The sequence below is a fragment of the Mustela erminea genome, chromosome 14 (genome assembly GCF_009829155.1).
Source record: "Mustela erminea isolate mMusErm1 chromosome 14, mMusErm1.Pri, whole genome shotgun sequence".
Taxonomy (NCBI): Eukaryota; Metazoa; Chordata; class Mammalia; order Carnivora; family Mustelidae; genus Mustela; species Mustela erminea.
Genome location: NC_045627.1, coordinates 12,833,242 through 12,855,496, shown reverse-complemented (window position 1 = coordinate 12,855,496; position 22,255 = coordinate 12,833,242). Strand labels below are relative to the sequence as shown.

Sequence of the window (22,255 nt, the reverse complement as noted above, 5' to 3'; positions counted from 1 at the left end):
ACGTTTGGTAGAACTCACCCGTGAAGCCATCTCGTCCTGGAATTTTTTATTAGGAGGGTTTTGATTACTGATTACCTCTGCTTCCTAGTAGAAGCTAGGAAAATGGTGCAGTAGGAGAACCTTAAGCTCACCTCCTACCATGGATACAACTAGATAACATTCACTTCAGCATAAATAGCCTGGAAAACAACCCCAAAGCTGACAGAACAAATTCCACAGCTAAAGGTAGAGAAGAGTCCACATCGATGAAGGTAGGAAAGATGGAGATATGGTGGGGAGCAAAAGGGACCGCAGCTGTCCATGATGCGGAGGGAGCCACAGACACAGAGAATGGCAAGAAGCAGGTTATCACATCGGAGAGCCCACTCAGGGAAGACAAGTCCTCCATAACATCTGACTTCAAAAGCAAGAGGGGCCAAATTTCATGAGGTGTTACGACTGGTGGGATTTAAAACCTGGAATGGTAAATATCAGAGGGCTCTATTCTGGGAGAGCTGGGGTAGACTATAGGAAGCGGAGTCACTGCCCTCAGACCCAGGACAACGTACAATCCACAGAGATTCACTTAGAAGCTCCAGTTTGAAAATTGCCTAGGGCATACAGGAGCGATACTTACTTACTCATCTGAGTTTGTCCCAAAGATACAGGATTTGTTTGCAGGTAGACTCCTCTAGGAATAAAGGAGCTGGCAGGTGCCATCTCCTTGCCCTGCCTCTCAGCATAAATACGTGGCCACCTGTAGGAACCAGCAGCACCAACATCCACTATATAATTTCCTTACAGCAAGCCCTGCCACCCCCACTCCAACCCATGGGTGTACCCTTTCCAGTCATACTTGTCTTAGTCCCAGGTCTTTGGGTCTCTTCCTCTGGAAAACTGGTGCAAAAAATATTCCACCCTAAAGCAGCAGAATACACATTCTTTAAAAGTGCACGTGGAGCATTCTCCAGAAAGCATCACATTAGGCTACGAAAGAAGTCTCAACAAATGGAAAAGAGATTGAAGTCATACCATGTTTCTTTACTGACCACAACACTATGAAACTAGAAATCAATCAAAAGAAAAAATCTGGAAAGGCCAGAAATACATGGAGGTTAAATACATGCTACTAAATAATGAGTGGGTCAACCAAGAAATGAAAGGAGAAACCAAAAATTACATGGAGAGAAATGGAAATGAATACACAATGGTACAAAATCTTTGGGTTGTGGTAAAAGCAGTTTTAAGAGGAAAGTTTATAGGGGGCACCTGTGTGGCTCAGTTGGTTAAGCGTCTGACTCATGATCTCAGGGTCCTGGGATCAAGCCCTGCGTTGGGCTCTGCACTCAGAAGGGAGTCCGCTTGAGTCCTCTCTCTCTCTCTCTCCTTCTCCCTGGGTCCCTCCCCTAGCTTGTCCTCACTCTCTAAAATAAATGAGTAAATCTTTAGAAAAAAGTAAGTGCCTTGCTGATTGGGGCACCTGGGTGACTCAGTGGCTTAAAGCCTCTGCCTTCGGCTCGGGTCATGATCGGGATCGAGCCCCGCATCGGGCTTTCTGCTCAGTGGGGAGCCTGCTTCCTCCTCTCTCTCTGCCTGCCTCTCCGCCTACTTGTGATCTCTATCTGTCAAGTAAATAAAATCTTAAAAAAAAAAAAAGAGGGACGTTTATAGTAATGCAGGCTTACTGCAAGAAGCAAGAAAAATCTCAAAACAACCTAACCTTACACCTAAAGGAGCTAGAAAAAGAAGAACAACAAAAACCGTTAAAACCCCAGAAGGAAGTAAGTAGTAAAGATTAGAGCAGAAATAAATGGTATCAAAACTAAAAAACAAAAACAAGCAGAAACAAAAACCAGATCAATGGTTTTGAGGAGCTGGTTCTTTGACAAGATCAACAAAATTGATAAACCTCTAGTCCCACTCAACAAGAAGAAGGAAAAAAAAGGACAAAAAAATCAAAGAAGAGAAATAACAATGGGCACCACAGAGAAACAAGAGTTGTAAGAGAATTTTATGAAAAATTATATGCCAACAAATTGGACAACCTAGAAGAAATGGACAAATTCTAGAAACATAAAACCTACCAAAAATGAAGCAAGAAGAAATAGAAAATGACATTGAATTGGTAATCAAAAAACTCCTGATAAACAAGTCCAGGCTTCACAGGTAAATTCTACCAAACATCTCAAGAATTAATAACTATTCAAACTACTCCAAAACAAAAGGAAGGAAAACTTCTGCATGCATTCTATGAGGCCAGCATTACCCTGCAACTAAACCAGATAAGGACACCACCAAAAATGTGAAACTATGGGCCAATATCCCTGATGAACATGGAAGCAAAACTTCTTAATTAAATAGTGACAAACCCAATCCAACAATACATTAATAAAATTATTCACTATGATGGAGTGGGATTTATCTTGGGTTGCAAGCATGGCTCAATATTTGCAAATCTTTCAACATGATATATCACACCAAAAAAGAAAGGAGAAAAACCATATGATCATTTCAATAGATGCAGAAAAAGCATTTGGCAAAGTAGAACATTATTCATGATAAAAAACCCTCAACAAAATAGGTTTAGAGAGACCATATTTCAACACAATAAAGACTATGTTTGAAAAACCCACAGCCAACGGTATACTCAATGTGGAAAAACTGACATCTTTCCCCCACCTAAGGTCAGGAACAAGACAAGAATGTCTACTCTCACTACTTTTATTTAACATAGTTCTGGAAGTTCTTGCTACAGTGCTTAGACAACATCCAAAGGCATTCAGATTGGTAAGGAAGAAGTAAAAGTTTTATTTACAGATGACATAGTGCTCTATATAGAAAACCCTAAAAACTCCCAACAAAAGACTACTGGAACGAATTCAGTAAGATTTCAGTGTACAAAATCAATGTCCAGACATCTGTTGTATTCCCATATACCAATAATGAAGCACCAGAAACAGAAAATAAATCAATACCATTTACAATTGCACCAAAAATAATGATACCTAGGAATAAGCCTACCAAAGGGGTGAATGACCTGGACTATGAAAACCATAAAACACTGTTGAAAGACATGGAAGAGGGTATAAAGAAATGGAAAGTCATTCCACTCTCATGGTTTAGGAGAACAAATACTGTTTATATGTCTATACTACCCAAAAGCAGTCTACAGGTTTAATGCAATCCTTATCAAAATGCCAATAGATTTTTTTTTTTCACAAAACTACAAATAATCCTAAAATTTGCAGTGAAACCATGAAAGACCCTGCATAGCCAAGCAATTATGAAAAAGAAAACGGAGGTATTACAATTCCAGACTTCAGGTTGTAATGCAAAGCTCTACTCATCAAAGCATTGTGGTACTGGCATGCCAATAGACGTATAGATCAATGGAACAGAATAAAGAGCCCAGAAATAACCTCACAGTTATATGGTCAGTTAATCTTTGACAAAGAAGAAGAATATTCAATGGGAAAAGGAAAGTCTCTTTAGTAAAGGATGTTGCAAAGACTGGATAAGCTACGTGCAAAAGAATGAAACAGGATCACCTTCTGACACCAGACACAAAAATAAACTCAAAATGGATTAAGGACTTAAATGTGAGGCCTGAAGCCATGAAAATCCTAGAGGGGAGCACAGCCAATAACTTCTCTGACATCCATCACAGCAACATCTTTGTAGATCTGTGTCCTTGAGGCAAGGGAAACAAAAGCAGAAATAAACTATTGAGACTAAGTCAAAATACAAAAGCTCCTGCACAGCAAAAGGAGCAAACAACAAAACTAAAAGACAACCTGCTGAATGGGAGAAGATATTTTGCAAATGACGTATCTGATAAAGGCTTTGTATCCAGAATGTAGGATTTGTATCCAGAATAAAGAACTTGAACAACTCCATACCAAAAGGCCCCCAAATAATATAATTAAATAAATGAGCAGACGTTTCTCTAAAGAAGACTTATAGACGTCGGACACATGAAAAGATACTCAACAGCACTCATCAAGACGAAATTTCAAATCAAAACCACAATGAGGTATCATCTCCTCCAGAATGACTAAAATCAAAAACCCAAGAAACAACAAGTGTTGGTGAGGATGTGGAGAAAAAGAAACCCTTGTGCACTGTTGGCAGGAATGCAGACTGGTGCAGCAACTGTGGAAGATAGTATGGCTGTTCCTCAAAAAATTAAAAATAGAACTACCATATGATCCCATAATCACACTATTGGATACTGACTCAAAGAATATGAATACACTAATTTGAAGGGATACATGCACTCTTATGTTTATTGCAGCATTATTTGCCAAAGCCCCAAACTTTGGAAACAAAAAAGAGTATTGTTCAGCCATAAAAAAGAATGGAATCTTGCCATTTGCAACAACGTGGGTGGATCTAGAGAGTATGATGCTAATCAAAGTAAGCCAGTCAGAAAAGATAAGTACTGTATGATTTCACATAGGTGAGATTAAGGAACCAAACAAATGAACAAAGGGGAAAAGAGAGATAAACTAAGAGACAGGCTCCTAACTATAGATGACAAGCACATGGTTACCAGAGGGGAGGTAGGTGGGGGGTGGGGGATGGGTGAAGTAGTTGAGGGGATTAAGAGTACACTTGGTAGGCACTGAGTGATACATGCAACTCTTGAATCACTCTGTTGTACACCTGAAACTAATATGGCCCTGTATGCTAACCGCACTGGAGTGAAAAGTATTTTTAAAAGTGTGTGAAGCTAACAGTAGCAAGAAAATGTAGAGTTAACACTTCCTTTATTCCAAGATAGGAGTCCTTCAATCATGTTACTAGTTTAAAAAAAAAAAAAAAAAAAAAGCTAATGAAAAGACTTTTTGGCCAAAAATGATCAAGACATGTTTATGAAATTTAGATTCATATCTAATATCTCTTACAGTAAACTCTATCTTTAACTTTTTTGAAATAAAGACTAATGTAGTAAATATTGAAATTGAGCTTACATATTAAATATACCAAGGTTTTAAAAAATTAAAAGCTTATTCAAGCACACACAAAATCCTGCTTTCTATAGTAATTGGGTTGCTATGAGGTTTGTTTTTTTTTTTTAACATCTTAATTTTTATTTTTTTCATTTTCCAAGATTCATTGTTTATATACCATATGTAAGGTTGGTATGATTTTTTATTTCTTTATGACTCATTCTTGATAGGTTGTATGTTTCTATGCATTCAACCATTTCTTCTTAGCTATCCAATTTGTTGGTTTATAATGGTTAATAGTAACCTCTAATTTTTATTTTTTGTAGTATTTCTAATATCAGTTGTAATAATTCCTCTTCCATTTACAATTTTATTTCGGGGGGATAGTTGGCTTGAAAGTTTGGCTTATTTTGCTTATCCTTTTATACATTAGTTTCATTGATCATTACTATGTCTTTTTAGTCTGTCATTTATTTATGCTCTGATCTTTACTCTTTTCTTCATTCTAAGTATGGGCTTAGATTTTTTTCTTCTTGTTCCTACAGTCTTTAAAGAAGTTACTTGAGGGCGCCTGGGTGGCTCAGTGGGTTAAGCCGCTGCCTTCGGCTCAGGTCATGATCTCAGGGTCCTGGGATCGAGTCCCGCATCGGGCTCTCTGCTCAGCAGGGAGCCTGCTTCCTCCTCTCTCTCTCTCTCTGCTTGCCTCTCTGCCTACTTGTGATCTCTCTCTGTCAAATAAATAAATAAAATCTTTAAAAAAAAAAAAAAAGAAGTTACTTGATAAAACGAGAACAATATTTCTAGAATCTTTTACATTAGCCCATATATATATGGGCTATATACATATGTATATTTATGTAAGATAAATATGTACTTATATATATATTTATTTCTGGTGCTTTTCTTTTCTTTTCTTTTTTAATATTTTATTTATTTATTTGACAGACAGAGATCACAGGTAGGCAGAGAAGCAGGCAGAGAGAGAGGAAGGGAAGCAGGCCCCCTGCTGAGCAGAGAGCTCCATCCCAGGACCCTGGAATCAGGACCTGAGCCAAAGGCAGAGGTTGAACCCATTGAGGCACCAAGTGCCCCTTTCTGGTGCTTTTTATTTCTTTCTTCAGATTTTATGAAAATTCCTGAAGGACTTCCTCTACCATTCCGTGTAAGTCAGCAGTGGTAGCAATACATTCTCCATCCGTGTTTATCTTGGAATGTCTTTATTTTACTTCATATTTGCAAAGTAATTTAGCTGGGTATTGACTTCTGAATTTACATTTTTTTCAGCTGTCTGAATACGTCCACTGTCTTCTGACCTCATCTCAAATGATAAGTCAGAAGTTAATCATACTGATTCTACATTGTATGTGATGAGTAATTTTTTTCTTGCTGCTTTAGAGGTTTTCTTTCTCCCCTTTTCTTCCTTTCTTCTTTCCTTCTCCTCCCTTCCTCTTTCTTTCTCTCTCCCTCCCTTCCCTCCTTTCTTTCTTTCCCTCCCTTCCTTCCTTCCTTCCTTCCTTCCTTCCTTCACAGTTTGATTATGTTGTGTCCAGGTATGAATTTCTTTGTATTTATCCTACTTGCGATTTTTCTTGAATGTGTGGCTACGTCAACTAGTTTTTTCCCCTAGAATTTTAGCAGTTTTTGGCCATTGTTTCTTCAACTACATCTTGTTCCTGAAATTCCATATATGAGTGAAATCATGGTATTTATCTTTTTCTGACTTATTTTGCTCAGCATCCCACTGTCTAGCTCCACCCACATCATTGCAAATGACAAGATTTCATTCTTTTTATGGCTGAGTAATATTCCTCTGTGTGTGTGTGTGTGTGTGTGTGTGTGTGTGTGTGTGTACACTGCATCATCTTTATCCATTCATCAGTTGATAGACCTTTGTGTTATTTCCATGATTTGGCTATTGTATATAATGTTGTTACAAACATCAGGGTGCATGTAACCTTTCGAATCAGGATTTTTGTATCCTTTGAGTAAATACGTAGTAGTGCAATTACTGGATGCTAAAGTAGTTCTATTTTTAACTTTTTTTTTTTAATTTTTTATTTTTTATAAACATATATTTTTATCCCCAGGGGTACAGGTCTGTGAATCACCAGGTTTACACACTTCACAGCACTCACCAAAGCACATACCCTCCCCAATGTCCATAATCCCACTATTTTTAACTTTTTGAGGAACTTTCGTACGGTTTTCCAGAGTAGGTACAGTTCACCTGAACCTAATATTACACTGTATGTTAACTAAAGCATCTATCTGTCTGTATATCTATCTATCTTCTGGTCTTTTCCCTTTATCCTGGGACAATAATGGGACTCATTACATGTATATTGATGCATTTTGAGAGATTTTTGAGGTTTGTTAATTTTGTTAATTTGTTAATTTTTTTTTACCATTTTTTTCTTTGTTCACAAATGATTGAATAATTTCTGTTGATTGATAACTTTAAGTTCACAGATTCTCCTTTTAGCTCAAATCTGGTGTTGAGACCCTCTAGTATGTTTATTAGAGTTAGTATGCTCAAATCCAGAATTTCCACTTGATTCTCTTTGTGAAATTCCTGTATCCTTATTGAGAATTTTTATTTGTTGTTTCATTATTAAAGCACTTTCCTTTATTTGTTTAAACATGGCTTCCTTTAGTTCTTTAAATATATTTATGTTTTAATGTTGCTTTGAAGACTTTCTCTGCTAACTGTAATATCTGGAAACACTCAGAGGCAGTTTGTCTTGACTTATTCCCCCCCCCCCCCCCCCACACCTCAGTATTGGTACATTTTACTGGTGTCATTTTTGCTTTATTTTTGTTGTTGTTGTTGTTGTTGTTTGTTTTTTGTTTTTTTGCCTATGGCACATTTTTGGGGGGGTTTAAAGATAGAATATTTTAGGAAGAATAAATTTTGACCTTTCCCCAATTCGAGGTAGTGGTGGTGTTAGTTTTATTTGTCTTTTCTTTTTTCAGCGACTTGCCTGGGCTGAATCTGTGAAATCTTTCTCCCCTGTGATGTTTTGACACTGATGTGACTTATCCAATTTTTTTTTTCTTCTTTTTGTTTAAACCCTGATTCCTAGAAGTTGCCCTGTTCATGCAATGTCTTAGAGTTAGGGCAATGACTGCACAGAGGTTGCACCCAGATACTTTGAGCAGCAAGGGTTCTGTTCTCTGCAGATGGACCTGTGTGTGGGTAGAGAAGTGAGTAAGTTTGGGTCATTTGAGCTCTGCTTTGGATTTATTTTGTGCTGGGTTTTTGGTGTCTCTTTGGGCACACGCCACTCCAGATTAACCCGGAGTCCGTGAATAGCTTGGATCTATTTTGCGTGCTTGTTATTTCATTCAGAAATATACTGAGTTGGGGGCATCTGGGGGTTCTCAGTCAGTTAAGGATTAAGTGTTCAGTTAAGTGTCCAACTCTTGATTTCTGCTCAGGTCATGATCTTAGGGTTATCTCCCTCTGTCCCTCTCTGCATGCATCTTGTACACTCTAAGTCAGGCTAGAAAACCTGTCAGGTCTTGCTGGAAAGTGTAACTTCACACACAAGGTAGCATGCATGACATCTACTTTGAATCAGGTGAGCTCCCCTCCAGGATGCGGTACAGCTTTTGGTCCTCACAAATCACCCCATGCCACAGTCTGGCAGAAAACCAACAGTGGCTGAGCTGAGGGGAGATGAAAGAAGCCTGGAGACACACCATGAACTCATGGACTGTTTTTACCTGAAGTTCAACAGTTTTCAAGTATGGAAGTTTGTCACATATATTTTTAATGCCTTTGGTTAAGTCCCACAGCTCTGAAAGTTTGTTTAAATTTTATCCACCTTGCTTTTCAGGGAGATTAGTTAACCTCCACACTCAGCCACATGAGGAAGTCCCCATTATTTTTGTTTTTAATGTAGCTTATCAACCATTTTATCTTCTTTGAATAGATTCTTGAATATCAAAAAGTATCACACTGTGGCTCTAATTTATCAAGTACCCAGCTGCTAGAGTCATCTTCCTAAAATATCCTCTAATTTCTTTGTGTTACTTACCCCTTCTGAACCAAAATACATGTTAAGCAAGAGGGAATTTTTGGTTATCCAAATTGTATCTGTACTCTGTTATCTTCTGCTGGATGTTTATAGTGTATATGGATTAATTGATCTCTAAAGTATGTCCAGATCACTTAACATCATGTCAGGGTTAAATTTCATCAAAACAGCTTCAGTTTCAATTTTGTGTTACTTACCTAAAGTATCTACCCTGACTTAGCTTTTTTGTTTGTTTGTTTTATTTTTTTTATTTATTTTCAGCATAACAGTATTCATTATTTTTGCACCACACCCAGTGCTCCATGCAATCTGTGCCCTCTATAATACCCACCACCTGGTACCCCAACCTCCCACCCCCCGCCCCTTCAAAACCCTGAGATTGTTTTTCAGAGTCCATAGTCTCTCATGGTTCACCTCCCCTTCCAATTTCCCCCAACTCCCTTCTCCTCTCTAACTTCCCCTGACTTAGCTTTTTAAATTCTGCTATATACTCCTCTCATCAGCTAGAAAATACGGTATCTCTTATCAAAGTGGTTAGAAGTCCTGTCTTCTTCAGACAAGGAAAAGATCCCCGTGTCCAAATATCCCCATAAGGATCATTATTTTAAGGTCTTACTACAGTTTTACTCCTGCTAACATGTTCCCAGAAGGGCTCATACCAGGTTTCAAGCTTTTAAAATATCCCACAAGCCCAAGTCCTAGAGTTCGGGTCACTCCTGACTCTGCTTCTGTGTATAATTAGAGTGTGAACACGGTCATGTTAGGTTTAATTTATAAGCAATAATTGCCATCACAAATGGATGGAAAAACCAAACAGCCAAGAACCAGGCTGATGTTACCTTGGGAGTGGCAACGTGGTATGGCTTTTAGACTAAGCAGATATTCCTGTCAATAGTTTCTGCTTAGATCAAGTTATTGACTTTCCTGGTTCCCCATTTACGCAGTTATGAAGCGGGGATACTACTACATCCCTGGTAGGGTCTTGATGAGAATTAGGACCTAGGATGCAGAGAATTAGGACCTAGGATGCAGAGAACACTCAAATAGTGTATTATCGGGGTGCCTGGGTGGCTCAGTGGGTTAAGCCGCTGCCTTCAGCTCAGGTCATGATCTCAGGGTCCTGGGATGGAGTCCCGCATCGGGCTCTCTGCTCAGCAGGGAGCCTGCTTCCCTTCCTCTTTCTCTGCCTGCTTCTCTGCCTACTTGTGATCTCTCTCTATCAAATAAATAAATAAAATCTTTAAAAAAAAAGGATAGTGTATTATCATTTACATAATTGTTTCTACATGGTTTTATTTATTTTACATTCTTGAAACTGTAGAGAAATTCCATGCTAGCAGAATTCCTCGGAAGAATTTCCTGGTGCTGAATGTCTCTGTCTGTATTTGCTTGGAGTTCTAGTTTTGAGGTTCCAGGTGATGTTACTGAGTTCATTCTAGCTTGATTTGTTCAGACTGATGCTGAGCAATTAATTTAGCTCTTGCCATTTTAAATTAATTTAGATAAAATCATCCAGCACATTTTCATGGAATGAGATACCTACGGGTGAGATGGTTGGTATTTGTATGATTAAGCCTGAATAAATCTGTACTGTTACATAATTAATTAAATGTGCAGACATCATCTTATTGCCTACATAACTTGATGTGGAAGCCGTAAGTCTCCTTTCTGGTTTTTATTTCCTTTCTTACTGTGGAGCTCTGAATAATTTCAGAATCTGTTGATTGCCCTTTTCACAAGTTTGTGTGCATTCTTTCCTCTTCTTTTAGCAGATTATGAGACCAGGGACTGTGATTATTGTAGCAAAAGGTCATATGACAGATAATTAGGTTGACCTAGTTATGATAAAATTTGTTTTTTCCCCAAGTACTTTCAAGCAGTGAGCCTGTCAGTACTTCCTGGAGACAGCACTGTTAATCAACAGAAATTTTCACTGGATTTAAACAATAAATCTTGGAACACAGCATCAAAAATTAATGATGTATTTTATGGTGACTTACATAATAAAAATAACAAGAAATTTTTACTGGAGGATCTACCAGGTTTGAGCACTTTTTAAAAAAATTATTATTTTTTTTTTAGTTTTTATTTAAATTCACTGTATATTAGGTAAATACAGTATAACATGAGTTTCAAGTGTAGTAGAATTTAAGGATTCAACATTTACAATGCCCAGTGCTCACCAAAAGTGCTCTCCTTAATTCCCATCACCTGTATAATCCATCTCCCACTTCATGTCCCCTGTAGTAACCATCAGTTTGTTCTCTAGAGTTAAGAGTCTGTTTCCTTAAAAAAAAAAAAAAAGAGCCTGTTTCTTGGTTTACCTCATTTTCCCCCCATACGATTATTTGTTTTGTTTCTTAGCTTCCTCATATAAGTAAAGTCATATGGTATTTTTCTGTCTGCTTCACTGGGATTTTAACATGGAGCAAGGCTGAGATGTCACTGATTCTAACATTTACCAAACACTTGCAGCTCACAGTAGTTTTGTCTAAGTTATTACTGTGTACTTACTGTCACAACAATGCCACTTCCTTAGTGCATATGTAATGAGCATATAGGTATTTTGCTAATTCGTTAAAAAATCTCTTTTGCGTAGAGGGAAACTGCTCCAGAATAATCTGTGGTGACTTGCACTAGAGCAGTGTCTCCAATATTTGCAGGAATTTATTTATTCTTGTGGTTTTTATTGTGGAATTTATTCATCCATTTACCTATATATTTATGCAAGTAGCTCTAAACTCTCTGAATTTAGTGGTGAGATCATGGCCTTTGAAATAGATTTTTTTTAAGGGACACCTGGGTGGCACAGTTGGTTAAGTGTCTGCCTTCAGCTCACGTTATGATCTTGGCATCCTGGGATTGAGTTCCGCATCAGGCTCGTGGCTCTGCGGGGAGGCTGCCTCTCCCTCTCCCTCCCTGCCCCCTCCTTGCATGCTCGCTCGCTCTCTGACAAATAATAAATCATTTTCAAAATAGATTCTTTTAATTTGGAGCCCACATTCCTAGAACATCATCATGATGTACTAGTGGACTAGAAATGATGTGTTTTAAATGCAAATTACATAACTGGGCCATTACCTAGAGTCTAGAGAATTAGGCCGTTATCAAGATTGTGACTGATAAGACAGTTTGACTTAGCAAATTTTAGAACCAGGGGGCTAGAGCCAGCGAACTATGAGTGGCATGTGTGATCTTTAAGATACCTTCATACTGAGGCTTAATTCATAGCAGAAGTCTCTCCTCTGGTTTTCTTTTGAGGGTTTTGCTTTCAAAATATCATGTACTTATGTTATCACCAACAGTGGCTTCCACTCAAGGTGTGTGACCAGTTTTGACCTGAGACAATACTCCTGTGGTGATATTAGAATAGGAGATGTGATGCATGATGGGATGTCAAACTAGTGTACCTCGGATTTGCACTGACACATCTGAGTCATGTCAGTGTGAAAATAATTGTAAAAATGAGATAGGTTGGTGTATCTACCTAATATTATATTCAGTATTATGTTTATACATTGTATAAAAAGATGTGTGCCAGTGGGCGAAATGAACACTGTGCAGATCCTGGGAAACCCTTCTAATTCACTTGGGATTGTCCTAATGAACTGCTGAATTGCCAGGATTATGGCTGTAGGTAGTGGTGGTTTACACTCATTACTAGTCATTTAAACCTGCTAATAGATCCTTCCCCACCTGGACCTCTGTTGTCAGGAATACCAAGTGGAATGACTTGAGTTTTTCTGAAGAGATTTGAAGGCTTTAGACCTTGGAAAACCCAGACATACTGGTTTCATCCATTACAAGTACATTAAGCTTGGTTAAAAAAAAAAAAAAAATACAAAAAACCTCATCTAAAAGAATTCATTTACATAGGATAAGTATTTCTTTCCCTAAGGCAGTTTCTTGTTAATCTGTGGTGCAAAGTGGGATGAAGGGGAGAAGAACTTGACAAAACAAACATAAAAGCAAACAAACTCAGTATTGTAAAGTCCCATGGGAAAGCGTGATGGTCTTGTAATAACCGTATTGTCAGGCTGGAAATAGGGTGAAATGTTAGCACTGGAGTTTTAAAGATCTATAAAGAGGAAAAAGTCAACTAAGATTTTCCTTATATTCTTTTTGATACTTCTTCCCACAGTATTTTATGTAAGTGAATGGGATACAAAAGCATAATTTTATTGGAATGGTAGGATATAGAAAATTTTTTTAAAGATTTTACTTATTTATTTGACAGAGAGAGGTCACAAGTAGGCAGAGAGGCAGGCAGAGAGAGAGAGAGAGAGGAGGAAGCAGGCTCCCTGCTGAGCAGAGAACCCGATGCGGGCTCGATCCCAGGACTCTGCGATCAGGACCTGAGCTGAAGGCAGAGGCTTAACCTACTGAGCCACCCAGGTGACCAAATACATACATGTTTTAAAGAACATTATTCCCCCATATGGTAGGTGAAATTTTGTCTGGTTCATGCTTATACTTGGCAACTTGAAAAAACAATCAAACAAGCTTTATCTTTTGGAGAAGATCCAGTTTGGTACTTCCACGGTTCATGGAGAAGTTGACCTTCCATGGTTACAGTGCCTTGCCAAAGGCCGCTGAGCAGATGTGTGGCTGAGCACAAACAAATCTGTCTCAACCTCAGACCATCTGCTGTACTCTAAAATATACTGTCTTCATATTTCTTCATAGAAGAATAGCTTTTCTCTTAATTTACATCTTGTCGATTCTGAGCTTTCTACACGATTTAGGTTTTTCTTAAATTAGGCAGATAAAATTATATTTTATTGGTGATTTCTGGTTGATAATGCATTGATTTTCTTATTTGAACGTCAGAAACAGTTCTTCAAAATGTGTTAAATATTTTACCACTTAATAGATGGGAAAGCTCAGACTGATTTATCTGAAATTCCTTGGGTAGTTCCATGCTGGACCTGAATCCCGTGTCCTCAGATGCGGTGACTTATTCATTTCCCTGTGCTGTCAAATTGTGAAGATTTAATACCCCATTAATTTTCAAAATACATTTTGAGATATCTGAGTTACCCTACAGGTTATATGGAGCACGTTTGAAAGACACTGCAGGGGGCACCTGGGTGGCTCAGTGGGTTAAGCCGCTGCTTTCGGCTCAGGTCATGATCTCAGGGTCCTGGGATCGAGTCCTGCATCGGGCTCTCTGCTCAGCGGGGAGCCTGCTTCCTCCTCTCTCTCTCTCTGCCTGCCTCTCTGCCTACTTGTGATCTCTCTCTGTCAAATAAATAAACAAAATCTTTAAAAAAAAAAAAAAGAAAGAAAGAAAGACACTGCAGTGTCTGGTGGTTTGTCTTCCTTCACTCAGTATAATCTCTTCCAGTCCCGTCCACGTTGATACAAAAGTTGGGTATTCATCCTTTCTGATGGAGGCATCATACTCCATAGTATATATGTACTGTATCTTCTTTATCCATTCGTCCGTTGAAGTGCATCTTGGCTCTTTCCACAGTTTGGCTACTGTGGCCATTGCTGTTAGGAACTTTGGGTTACAGGTGGCCCTTCTTTTAACTCCCATCTGTATCTTTGGGGTAAATACCCAATAGAGACTGAGAACACTGAGAAACAAACTGAGGGTTTTGGAGGGGAAGGAGTTTGGGGGTTGGGTGAGCCTGGTGGTGGGTGTTAAGGAGGGCACATATTCCATGGAGCACTGGGTGTGGTGCATAAACAATGAATCTTGGAACACTGAAAAAAATTAAATAAAAAACAGAAGGAAGATATAGCAAAAAGGTAAGTTAATTTGTCTTTGTATTAGGAGTCTAGGAATAAGTAGAGATCTGTTAGAGATCATTAGAGCTGTACCTACTGGTATCCCTTTAGGCAGATTTGCTTAATTTTCCAGATATAGATGGACTCAGAGCTTGAGGTCAACTCAAGGAAACAGTGAGCACCTTCTTTTGTTGGGAGGGTGAGGATTCAAGTTGAATAACAGTGTTAGATGGCAGAGAACTTGAACCAATCTTCAGGAGGAATATAGTATATCTAGATCCTCTAGCAGTCATGAATAATGAGGTAGATAAAGATCTACTAATAGACAATGATCTCTAAAACAATTAGTAATTTATAATATATGTAATTTGTACAAGGTGAGCCCATTAATGGGAAAAGCTATTCCATATATTTGTATATGCACATATGCATGTAAATGCTAGAAAAAGACCTGAAAATGTGCACATCCAACAGGTCATCAAACTCCAGTTGGTGATGCCTGGGAGGGAAGATAAGGGAGAATGAATATAAATTTGGAAAGAGAGTTTTCTGTCCTTTGTTATTGTTTGAATTTTCAATAGGGAAAATGTTTTGTTATGTAATTTTATTTACATCATGAAGGATTTTCCATAGTTGGAAAACATGAAGGATTTTCCATAGTTCGAGACTTGAAATGGGTATTGTAGGCTAAAGGAGGAAAAGCTTGAGCAAAGGTATGGAGATGCTAAAATAGAGTGGTTAGTTACTATGCAATTTTTATACAGTGATAACGAGAGAGATGATCTGTGACTTCTGTAGTCCCAAATTATCTGATGCAGTTCATTTAAGGTGATGGCATGTTTCAAATGGTTTTCAAACGGGTTAGGCAGTTATATCCTTGGAAGCCAAATGGTTTGATGGATACTTCAGCTGGAAACCTAATTGATTTCATTCAGACTCTCCAGTGCCAACAAAGCCAAATGCTGAGGTTCTTCTTGAGAATTTTCTCCCCTTAGGTCTAGGGAACTGTCAGGCAGAGGAGAAAGATGACCACTGTTGTGTTTTAAAAGGAAGAAAATTTCCATAGCGAGGTTGCTAGCTTCTGGTTTGTTACTCTTAGGGAAGTACATGTCTCGATAAAATTGGGGTTGTCCCACGTGAAGAGTAGTACTAACCTTTTGCCTGCTTGCTTTGGGTACTGTTCTGGGCAGCGTAGGTAGATATTTAGTTGGAAGCACTTTCTCTGACTTAATTTTGCAGGAAAATAAATGTTATGGATAACAGTTAAGATGCAGACAGGCATACCTGCTGTGTTGTATTTCTTTAAGATTCTTACGTAGTCCATTTTGAAGCACTTAATAATGTAAAAGCATACAGCCTAAGCATTGCTTTTTACAATTTAGGAGTACCTTCATTGTAAGGACAAGCAATGCTCTTTTATATTGAAGTTGGAAAACTTCAATTTCTTAGTTGCAGGAAGAGTTGATTCAAAAAATAAAAGGTGATGGACAAGGTGACAGCTTGCAAATGTTTGTGAGTCGGACCTCTTATTCCAGAAGTTTATAGAATGTTACACTGTATTTCTTGTGCCTGGTGTTAGGAGTCGTTTTGATTTCTGGCCATTTAGTTGGTCATTAATGAATGAATGATACCCTTTATTTTCCCCTGACTTAATTTTATTTCTGGAGAGTGGGAACTGAGGCTTGACATAAATGCCATAGTATAGTTTAACTATAAAACATTCAAGGTTATTTGAAGAAACCCTCATCTAAATTAAGGAATACTTTTGGTAGTTCACTTTGAAAGGTCACGAGTTAGGGTAATGATTCTGTTGCCTAAAACAACCAGACCATTTTTCTTTAGAGCGAAACAAAAAGGTAATACTATAGAGCTCTGATGCATTGTTTCACATTTTCCTAAAAGGGGTAAACAAAATTTTATTCCCGCTCAGCTTTTCTCTGACATCTGTGCATATTTTGAAGAGGAGAAGGGCAAAGAGAGAGGGAGAAGAGGAAGATGGGTCAGAAGAAAGTGGGTTGAGACTTTGAGAGGCAGTTGCCTCTATGGATTGTCTGTTTACTCTTGCTGACTCCCACTATCTAGAAAAATATCTCGTAATGGGCATGTACATCTATGGCAACATGAAATTCGTGTGGCAGGATTAATTCGTTCCAAATCCATGTGTTTTTCAAGGATCTTTAAAATAAATGCAAGCTGGTATAGTGATCCATATTTTAACATTTTGAGCAAAGTGAAGCATGAAAAAATTTACGTTCAGTATATGAGCTTGGCCAAAAATGACCTTTTCTTGAAAATAGTAGAATATTTGGGATATTATGAACCAGTGCATGATTATTGATGTATGTTTTCAAACACTGTTTCTTCAAAGTAGAGTCCATTTAAGAATCAGTTTTAAGAAATGAGTGGTACTTCATTAGTGCCACAGAGAGAAAGGATAATATGCAAAAATAAGGATAGTGGCTCCCTTATTTTGATTTCTTGTTATGTTCTTGACACTGTGAAAAGCTCTTCACTTACATTATCTCATTTATGTTTCACAGCAAGTCTATGGGGATGATAGAGTTATTATAATTACTGTATCATTTTCCAGGGAAGGAAGCAAAGATTAGAGAAGTTAGCAGGTATTAAGTAGTGAGGCCAGGATTATTGTGTTGGGAACTATTTATAGAATCCAAGCTCTTAACTGTTATTTTATAGTCATCCTCAAGCAATTAATGGATAGGGGTCTGAAATCAGTCCAGTGGTGCCCTGAGAACAGTTCTCATAGATTTCTGAGAGCTATGTGTTACATATTTAGGAATTTTGTAAGCTGATGTATCAACTTTGACTTTGAAATCAGCAGTTATTATTTATGTCATAGAAATGGGCAAATGCTACAAATCAAGGCATTTTTTTTTTTTTTTTTTTTTTAGAAATTGGTTCACTAGCACACCATTTAATAACATAGGATTCTATCAGCAGTGTTGGTCAGAGTATAGCTTGCAAACCTGAACATTTAAAATGGATAAGAATGGAATAAACTCTTTGAGTATCAGATTTTTTGCCCAATAGCATTTGTCTTCATCTGATAAATTATAATATAGCTAGAACTGAGATAATTAAATTTAAAAGAATTTATTCCTAAATGTGAAAGGAAGAGAGAGGTTCGTCCCTAGCTTTTATCTTTTATCCAGTCTTTTATCTGAGGATTTTGAATTTTTTTTAAAGATTTACATCTTTATTTGACAGAGAGAGATCACAAGTAGGCAGAGAGGCAGGTGGAGAGAGTGGGGGAAGCAGGCTCCCCGCTGAGCAGAGAGCCCGATGCGGGGATTGATCCCGGGACCCTGGGATCATGACCCGAGCTGAAGGCAGAGGCTTTAACCACTGAGCCACCCAGGCACCCTTATCTGAGATTTTGGAGAGAAAGCCCTTGTTTGGCTGACTGCAGATTAGGAAGGCAGTAGCTATGCCCAGATCTGGAAATTGGTTTTGACCACTAGCTGAGGTGGTCTGAGGAGGAATGGAGAGACATTTCGCTGTGCCCATGACAGGAAGATGGAGGATTCCAGAGAAGGAAAGTTCATTAAAGAAATAAAACCCAAAGATACAGATGTAGTGAAAAGAAGGGCCATCTGTACCCCAATGTTTATAGCAGCAATGGCCACGATTGCCAAACTGTGGAAAGAACCAAGATGCCCTTCAACAGACGAATGGATAAGGAAGATGTGGTCCATATACACTATGGAGTATGATGCCTCCATCAGAAAGGATGAATACCCAACTTTTGTAGCAACATGGGCGGGAATGGAGGAGATTATGCTGAGTGAAATAGGTCAAGCAGAGAGAGTCAATTATCATATGGTTTCACTTATTTGTGGAGCATAACAAATAGCATGATGGACATGGGGAATTAGGAGAAGGGAATTGGGGGAAATTGGAAGGGGAGGTGAACCATGAGTGACTATGGACTCAGAAAAACAATCTGAGGGGTTTTAAGTGGTGGTGGGGGGTGGGAACCAGATGGTGGGTATTAGAGAGGGCAGGGATTGCATGGAGCACTGGGTGTGGTACAAAAACAATGAATACTATTATGCTGAAAATAAATAAAAAATAAATTAAAAAAAAAAAAAAAGAAAAGAAAACCGAGCAGAACAAAACATGGGTGCCAGAGAGGTTTGTGGGATATGAGAAACCCCAGTGGCCACGATGACGTGTTCCTTTCATCCACAGAAGAATTTTAATTCTGGAGCCCTAGCTCTTTATCTTGCCTTAAAATGATAATGTATCATTCTCTGCTGATAGGAATCATTCTAATGGTAGTGGTTCAGTTTAATAAACACTTAGAAATTGAAAATTGTAATTTTGATACATTGTAGCAGGTTATCAAATTCGTCCTCTTAATGTTCTTTTTATGAAGGAGACATTGTCCCTCTTGCGTTTAGTGTTTAATGTGTTTATAATGTTACTCTGTTAAGAGATTCCTCCTTTGAGGATCTTCCCAGACCCAGTTGGACTGCCTCCTGGGGCCTGGTTATCTAAAGCAAAAAGAGTCATGAACGATAATATACTTGTTCCTGATTGGGATGGTTCTAACTCACTTACCTGTTTCCTTCACCACCTTGATAGTTATCTTTTGGGTTTTTCAGAATTGATGGGATTTTTGTTTGAAGTGGGAGTTTCAAAGGAAGGAAAGAGAAGGGGAAAAGTATGAATGAGAAAAACAACACTTACATACATTCACCCACCCACCCATCCATCTATCCATCCCAGGACAGAGCAGAAAATCACATTGCTACATCTCAAACATGTATCCAACTTGAGTAAAACAAAGTAATTGTTTTCTTTCTGGATGAAGAGAAGCCTGTGTAAAAGGCTCTGTTGTACTAATTCAGTTTTCTATTTTTTTTAACTTCAATATTAGTTCAATGCAAGAATTTTTCTGTTCTTTATATTTTTTAATCAGCTGACTATGTGGTAGATTAGAATAGAATGCTTGAGGGGCGCCTGGGTGGCTCAGTGGGTTAAAGCCTCTGCTTTTGGTTCAGGTCATGGTCTCAGGGTCCTGGGATCGAGCCCCGCATAGAGCTCTCTGCTCTGCAGTGAGCCTGCTTCCTCCCCTCTTTGTCTGCCTGCCTCTCTGCCTACTTGTGATCTCTCTCTCTCTGTGTCAAATAAATAAATAAAATCTTAAAAAAAAAAAAAAAAGAATAGAATGCTCGAGAGTCCAAAAAAATCTGGCCTTTCAATAATGCCTTGAAGAATTTAGTTATTGTGACTTTGGAAAATTCACCTAACTTCTCTGTTTTCTTGTACACACAATGATAGTAATAATCCTTACGGACAATCATAGAGGAGTTACTGATAAAGCTTTGAGTGCAATGCCTAGGAGAGTAGGCAGGCACTCAATAAAATGTTGGCTGTCGTTATCTATAAATTCAAAAATGGTTTAAGTGTGAGCAAAGGTAATATATTTTGATGATATTGGAACTGATACTAGAGAATTGACAAGTACTCTTTTTTTTTTTTAATGAAGGAAACTGATACACAATAAGGTAAATTGGGTCTGATTGCTTGATGATGATGATGTTGATGATGGTGGTGGCGACAGCAGCAATGATGGTATCTTTTCCTCTTTCCACACAGAATGTTCCCCCAGACCTCTCCATCTGCACCTTTGTGCTGGAACAGTCTCTCTCTGTCCGGGCCCTGCAGGAGATGCTGGCTAACACCGTGGAGAAGTCAGAAGGGGCAAGTACTTAATTTATGTATACTTCTAGTATTTTGATGGTATGAATGATTTTGTTCATAGGTATTGGAGATTTTCTTTGTGCTGAAATAAGTCAACGAATTTTACTTGTAATTTCTTTAAGTTTGACTTTCTACTTTATTCAGCAGACCTGTGATATCTTAAAGAACTTAAAAAAAAAAATCCAGCCTCCAGGTGATGTGTGTCATTGAACCTCATGCTTATGTCTGTGGCTTAAACAGAATTTTTCTTTGAGCAATTTGTGTGTTTTCTTACATTTTCAGAGCCTGTTAATGTTACTGTCTTAATTAATTGCTTTATGCCTGGCTATTTGTTGTTAACCTTTATTTCATTTTCAAATGCCTCTAACCATGTGCCTATGTTCTAAGCTGCTTTATGGCAAGTAAAATTTCATGGCACTTGTATATTTCAAGTAATAAAATTACAACAATATGTCTTTAATCAATTATAGTTTTGTAAACACCTAAGAATTTTCTTGTGAAAATTGAAATTCTTACTCTGTCGCCTATGAAGACATTTTTCTGTGAAATCTGATTTGTTAATTTAAATTTTTTCTATGCTGTAACTTGATATGACTGATTTCTGGGCTACTTTCATTTTTAACCAGTTCATTAAAGTTTAGAATTAAGCAGAGGATAGATGGCCAAATTTTGGTTTCTTGTTTTTTGTTTATTTTTTTGCACTAAAATTACTGCAATGTATGGTTTAAATGAAATTTAAATTTTCTCTTGCCATTATTGCGTCTATGTTACTGTTATGGTTTTTAATCATTATTGCAGTTTTGATAAGTGAGAGCATAGAATAATAACACATAGTTCAACAGAAAATGAGTGATCAATTAGGATGTAACATATTTTCATTAGCCTCATAATTTTGAAAGATTTAGTTCTAATTCATTTTAAATGTTGATAGTACACTAGTAAGTATCAAGGAGAAACTTTAGGATTTTTATTCTATATTAGAATAACAACTTAGTTTACAAAAGATCCAAATATATGTGTTTTAACTTTTCAAGTTCATTTTTGGTTACAAAGAAGTTTGAAATTACTGTGTTAAACTATATAAAATGTTTTTAAAATTTCTGTTCTTCAACATGAAGCTTTTAGAATAGGCTTACATAGGAGTAAAATATTTCTCAATTCAGCTAGTTTTGTCTGTACCTGGAATAACCTCTTTGGATTTTTAAACATCACTGAGGCATGTCAGCTTTGAAATTCAAATCTATTTTTTTTTAAAAAGATTTTATTTATTTATTTGGCAGACAGAGATCACAAGTAGGCAGACAGGTAGCCAGAGAGAGAGGGGAAAGCAGGCTCCCTGCTAAGCAGAAAGCCTGGTGTGGGGCTCGATCCCATGATCCTGAGATCATGACCTGAGCTGAAGGCAGAGGCTTTAACCCACTGAGCCACCCAGGCACCCCAAATCTATTTTTAAAAAGAAAAATCATTTTTCTTTTGCCTAAGCATCTAGGAAAGTATGTATTATCATTTTACTTACACTGTAGATACCAGCTTATGCATGAAATGGTCATAAATTTTATTTTTATATTGCTAAGCTAAATTTTCTAAATTTAACATCTTTGAAAAGATGTTTTGTCCCCCTAAAATCATGAGGTTGGATTAAGCAAGCTCTAAATTTTCTGTGTGTTGGGATGATGGAAATACTGGGAGTTATGTTTTTCAGATATTTATTAGGATTTCTGCATCCTCTCCCTAATATTCTAATCTAGCTGTATTTTATTTTGAATTATTCCCCATCTGCAGGTTTCTGTCAGTTTCTAAGGTGGAAATTTATGTGAT

At 37.7% G+C, this 22,255-nt stretch overlaps 1 protein-coding gene across 7 annotated transcripts in view; it reads left to right on the top strand.

Moving 5' to 3' along the window:
• Positions 1–22,255, top strand: part of RYR2 (ryanodine receptor 2) — a 756,727-nt gene that overhangs the window by 272,402 nt on the left and 462,070 nt on the right. For all 7 annotated transcript variants that reach the window (XM_032312097.1, XM_032312094.1, XM_032312091.1 and 4 more), the window contains exon 3: positions 20,333–20,437. In XM_032312097.1, coding sequence (XP_032167988.1) covers positions 20,333–20,437 — 105 coding nt within the window. The remainder of the gene's footprint in view (positions 1–20,332; positions 20,438–22,255) is intronic.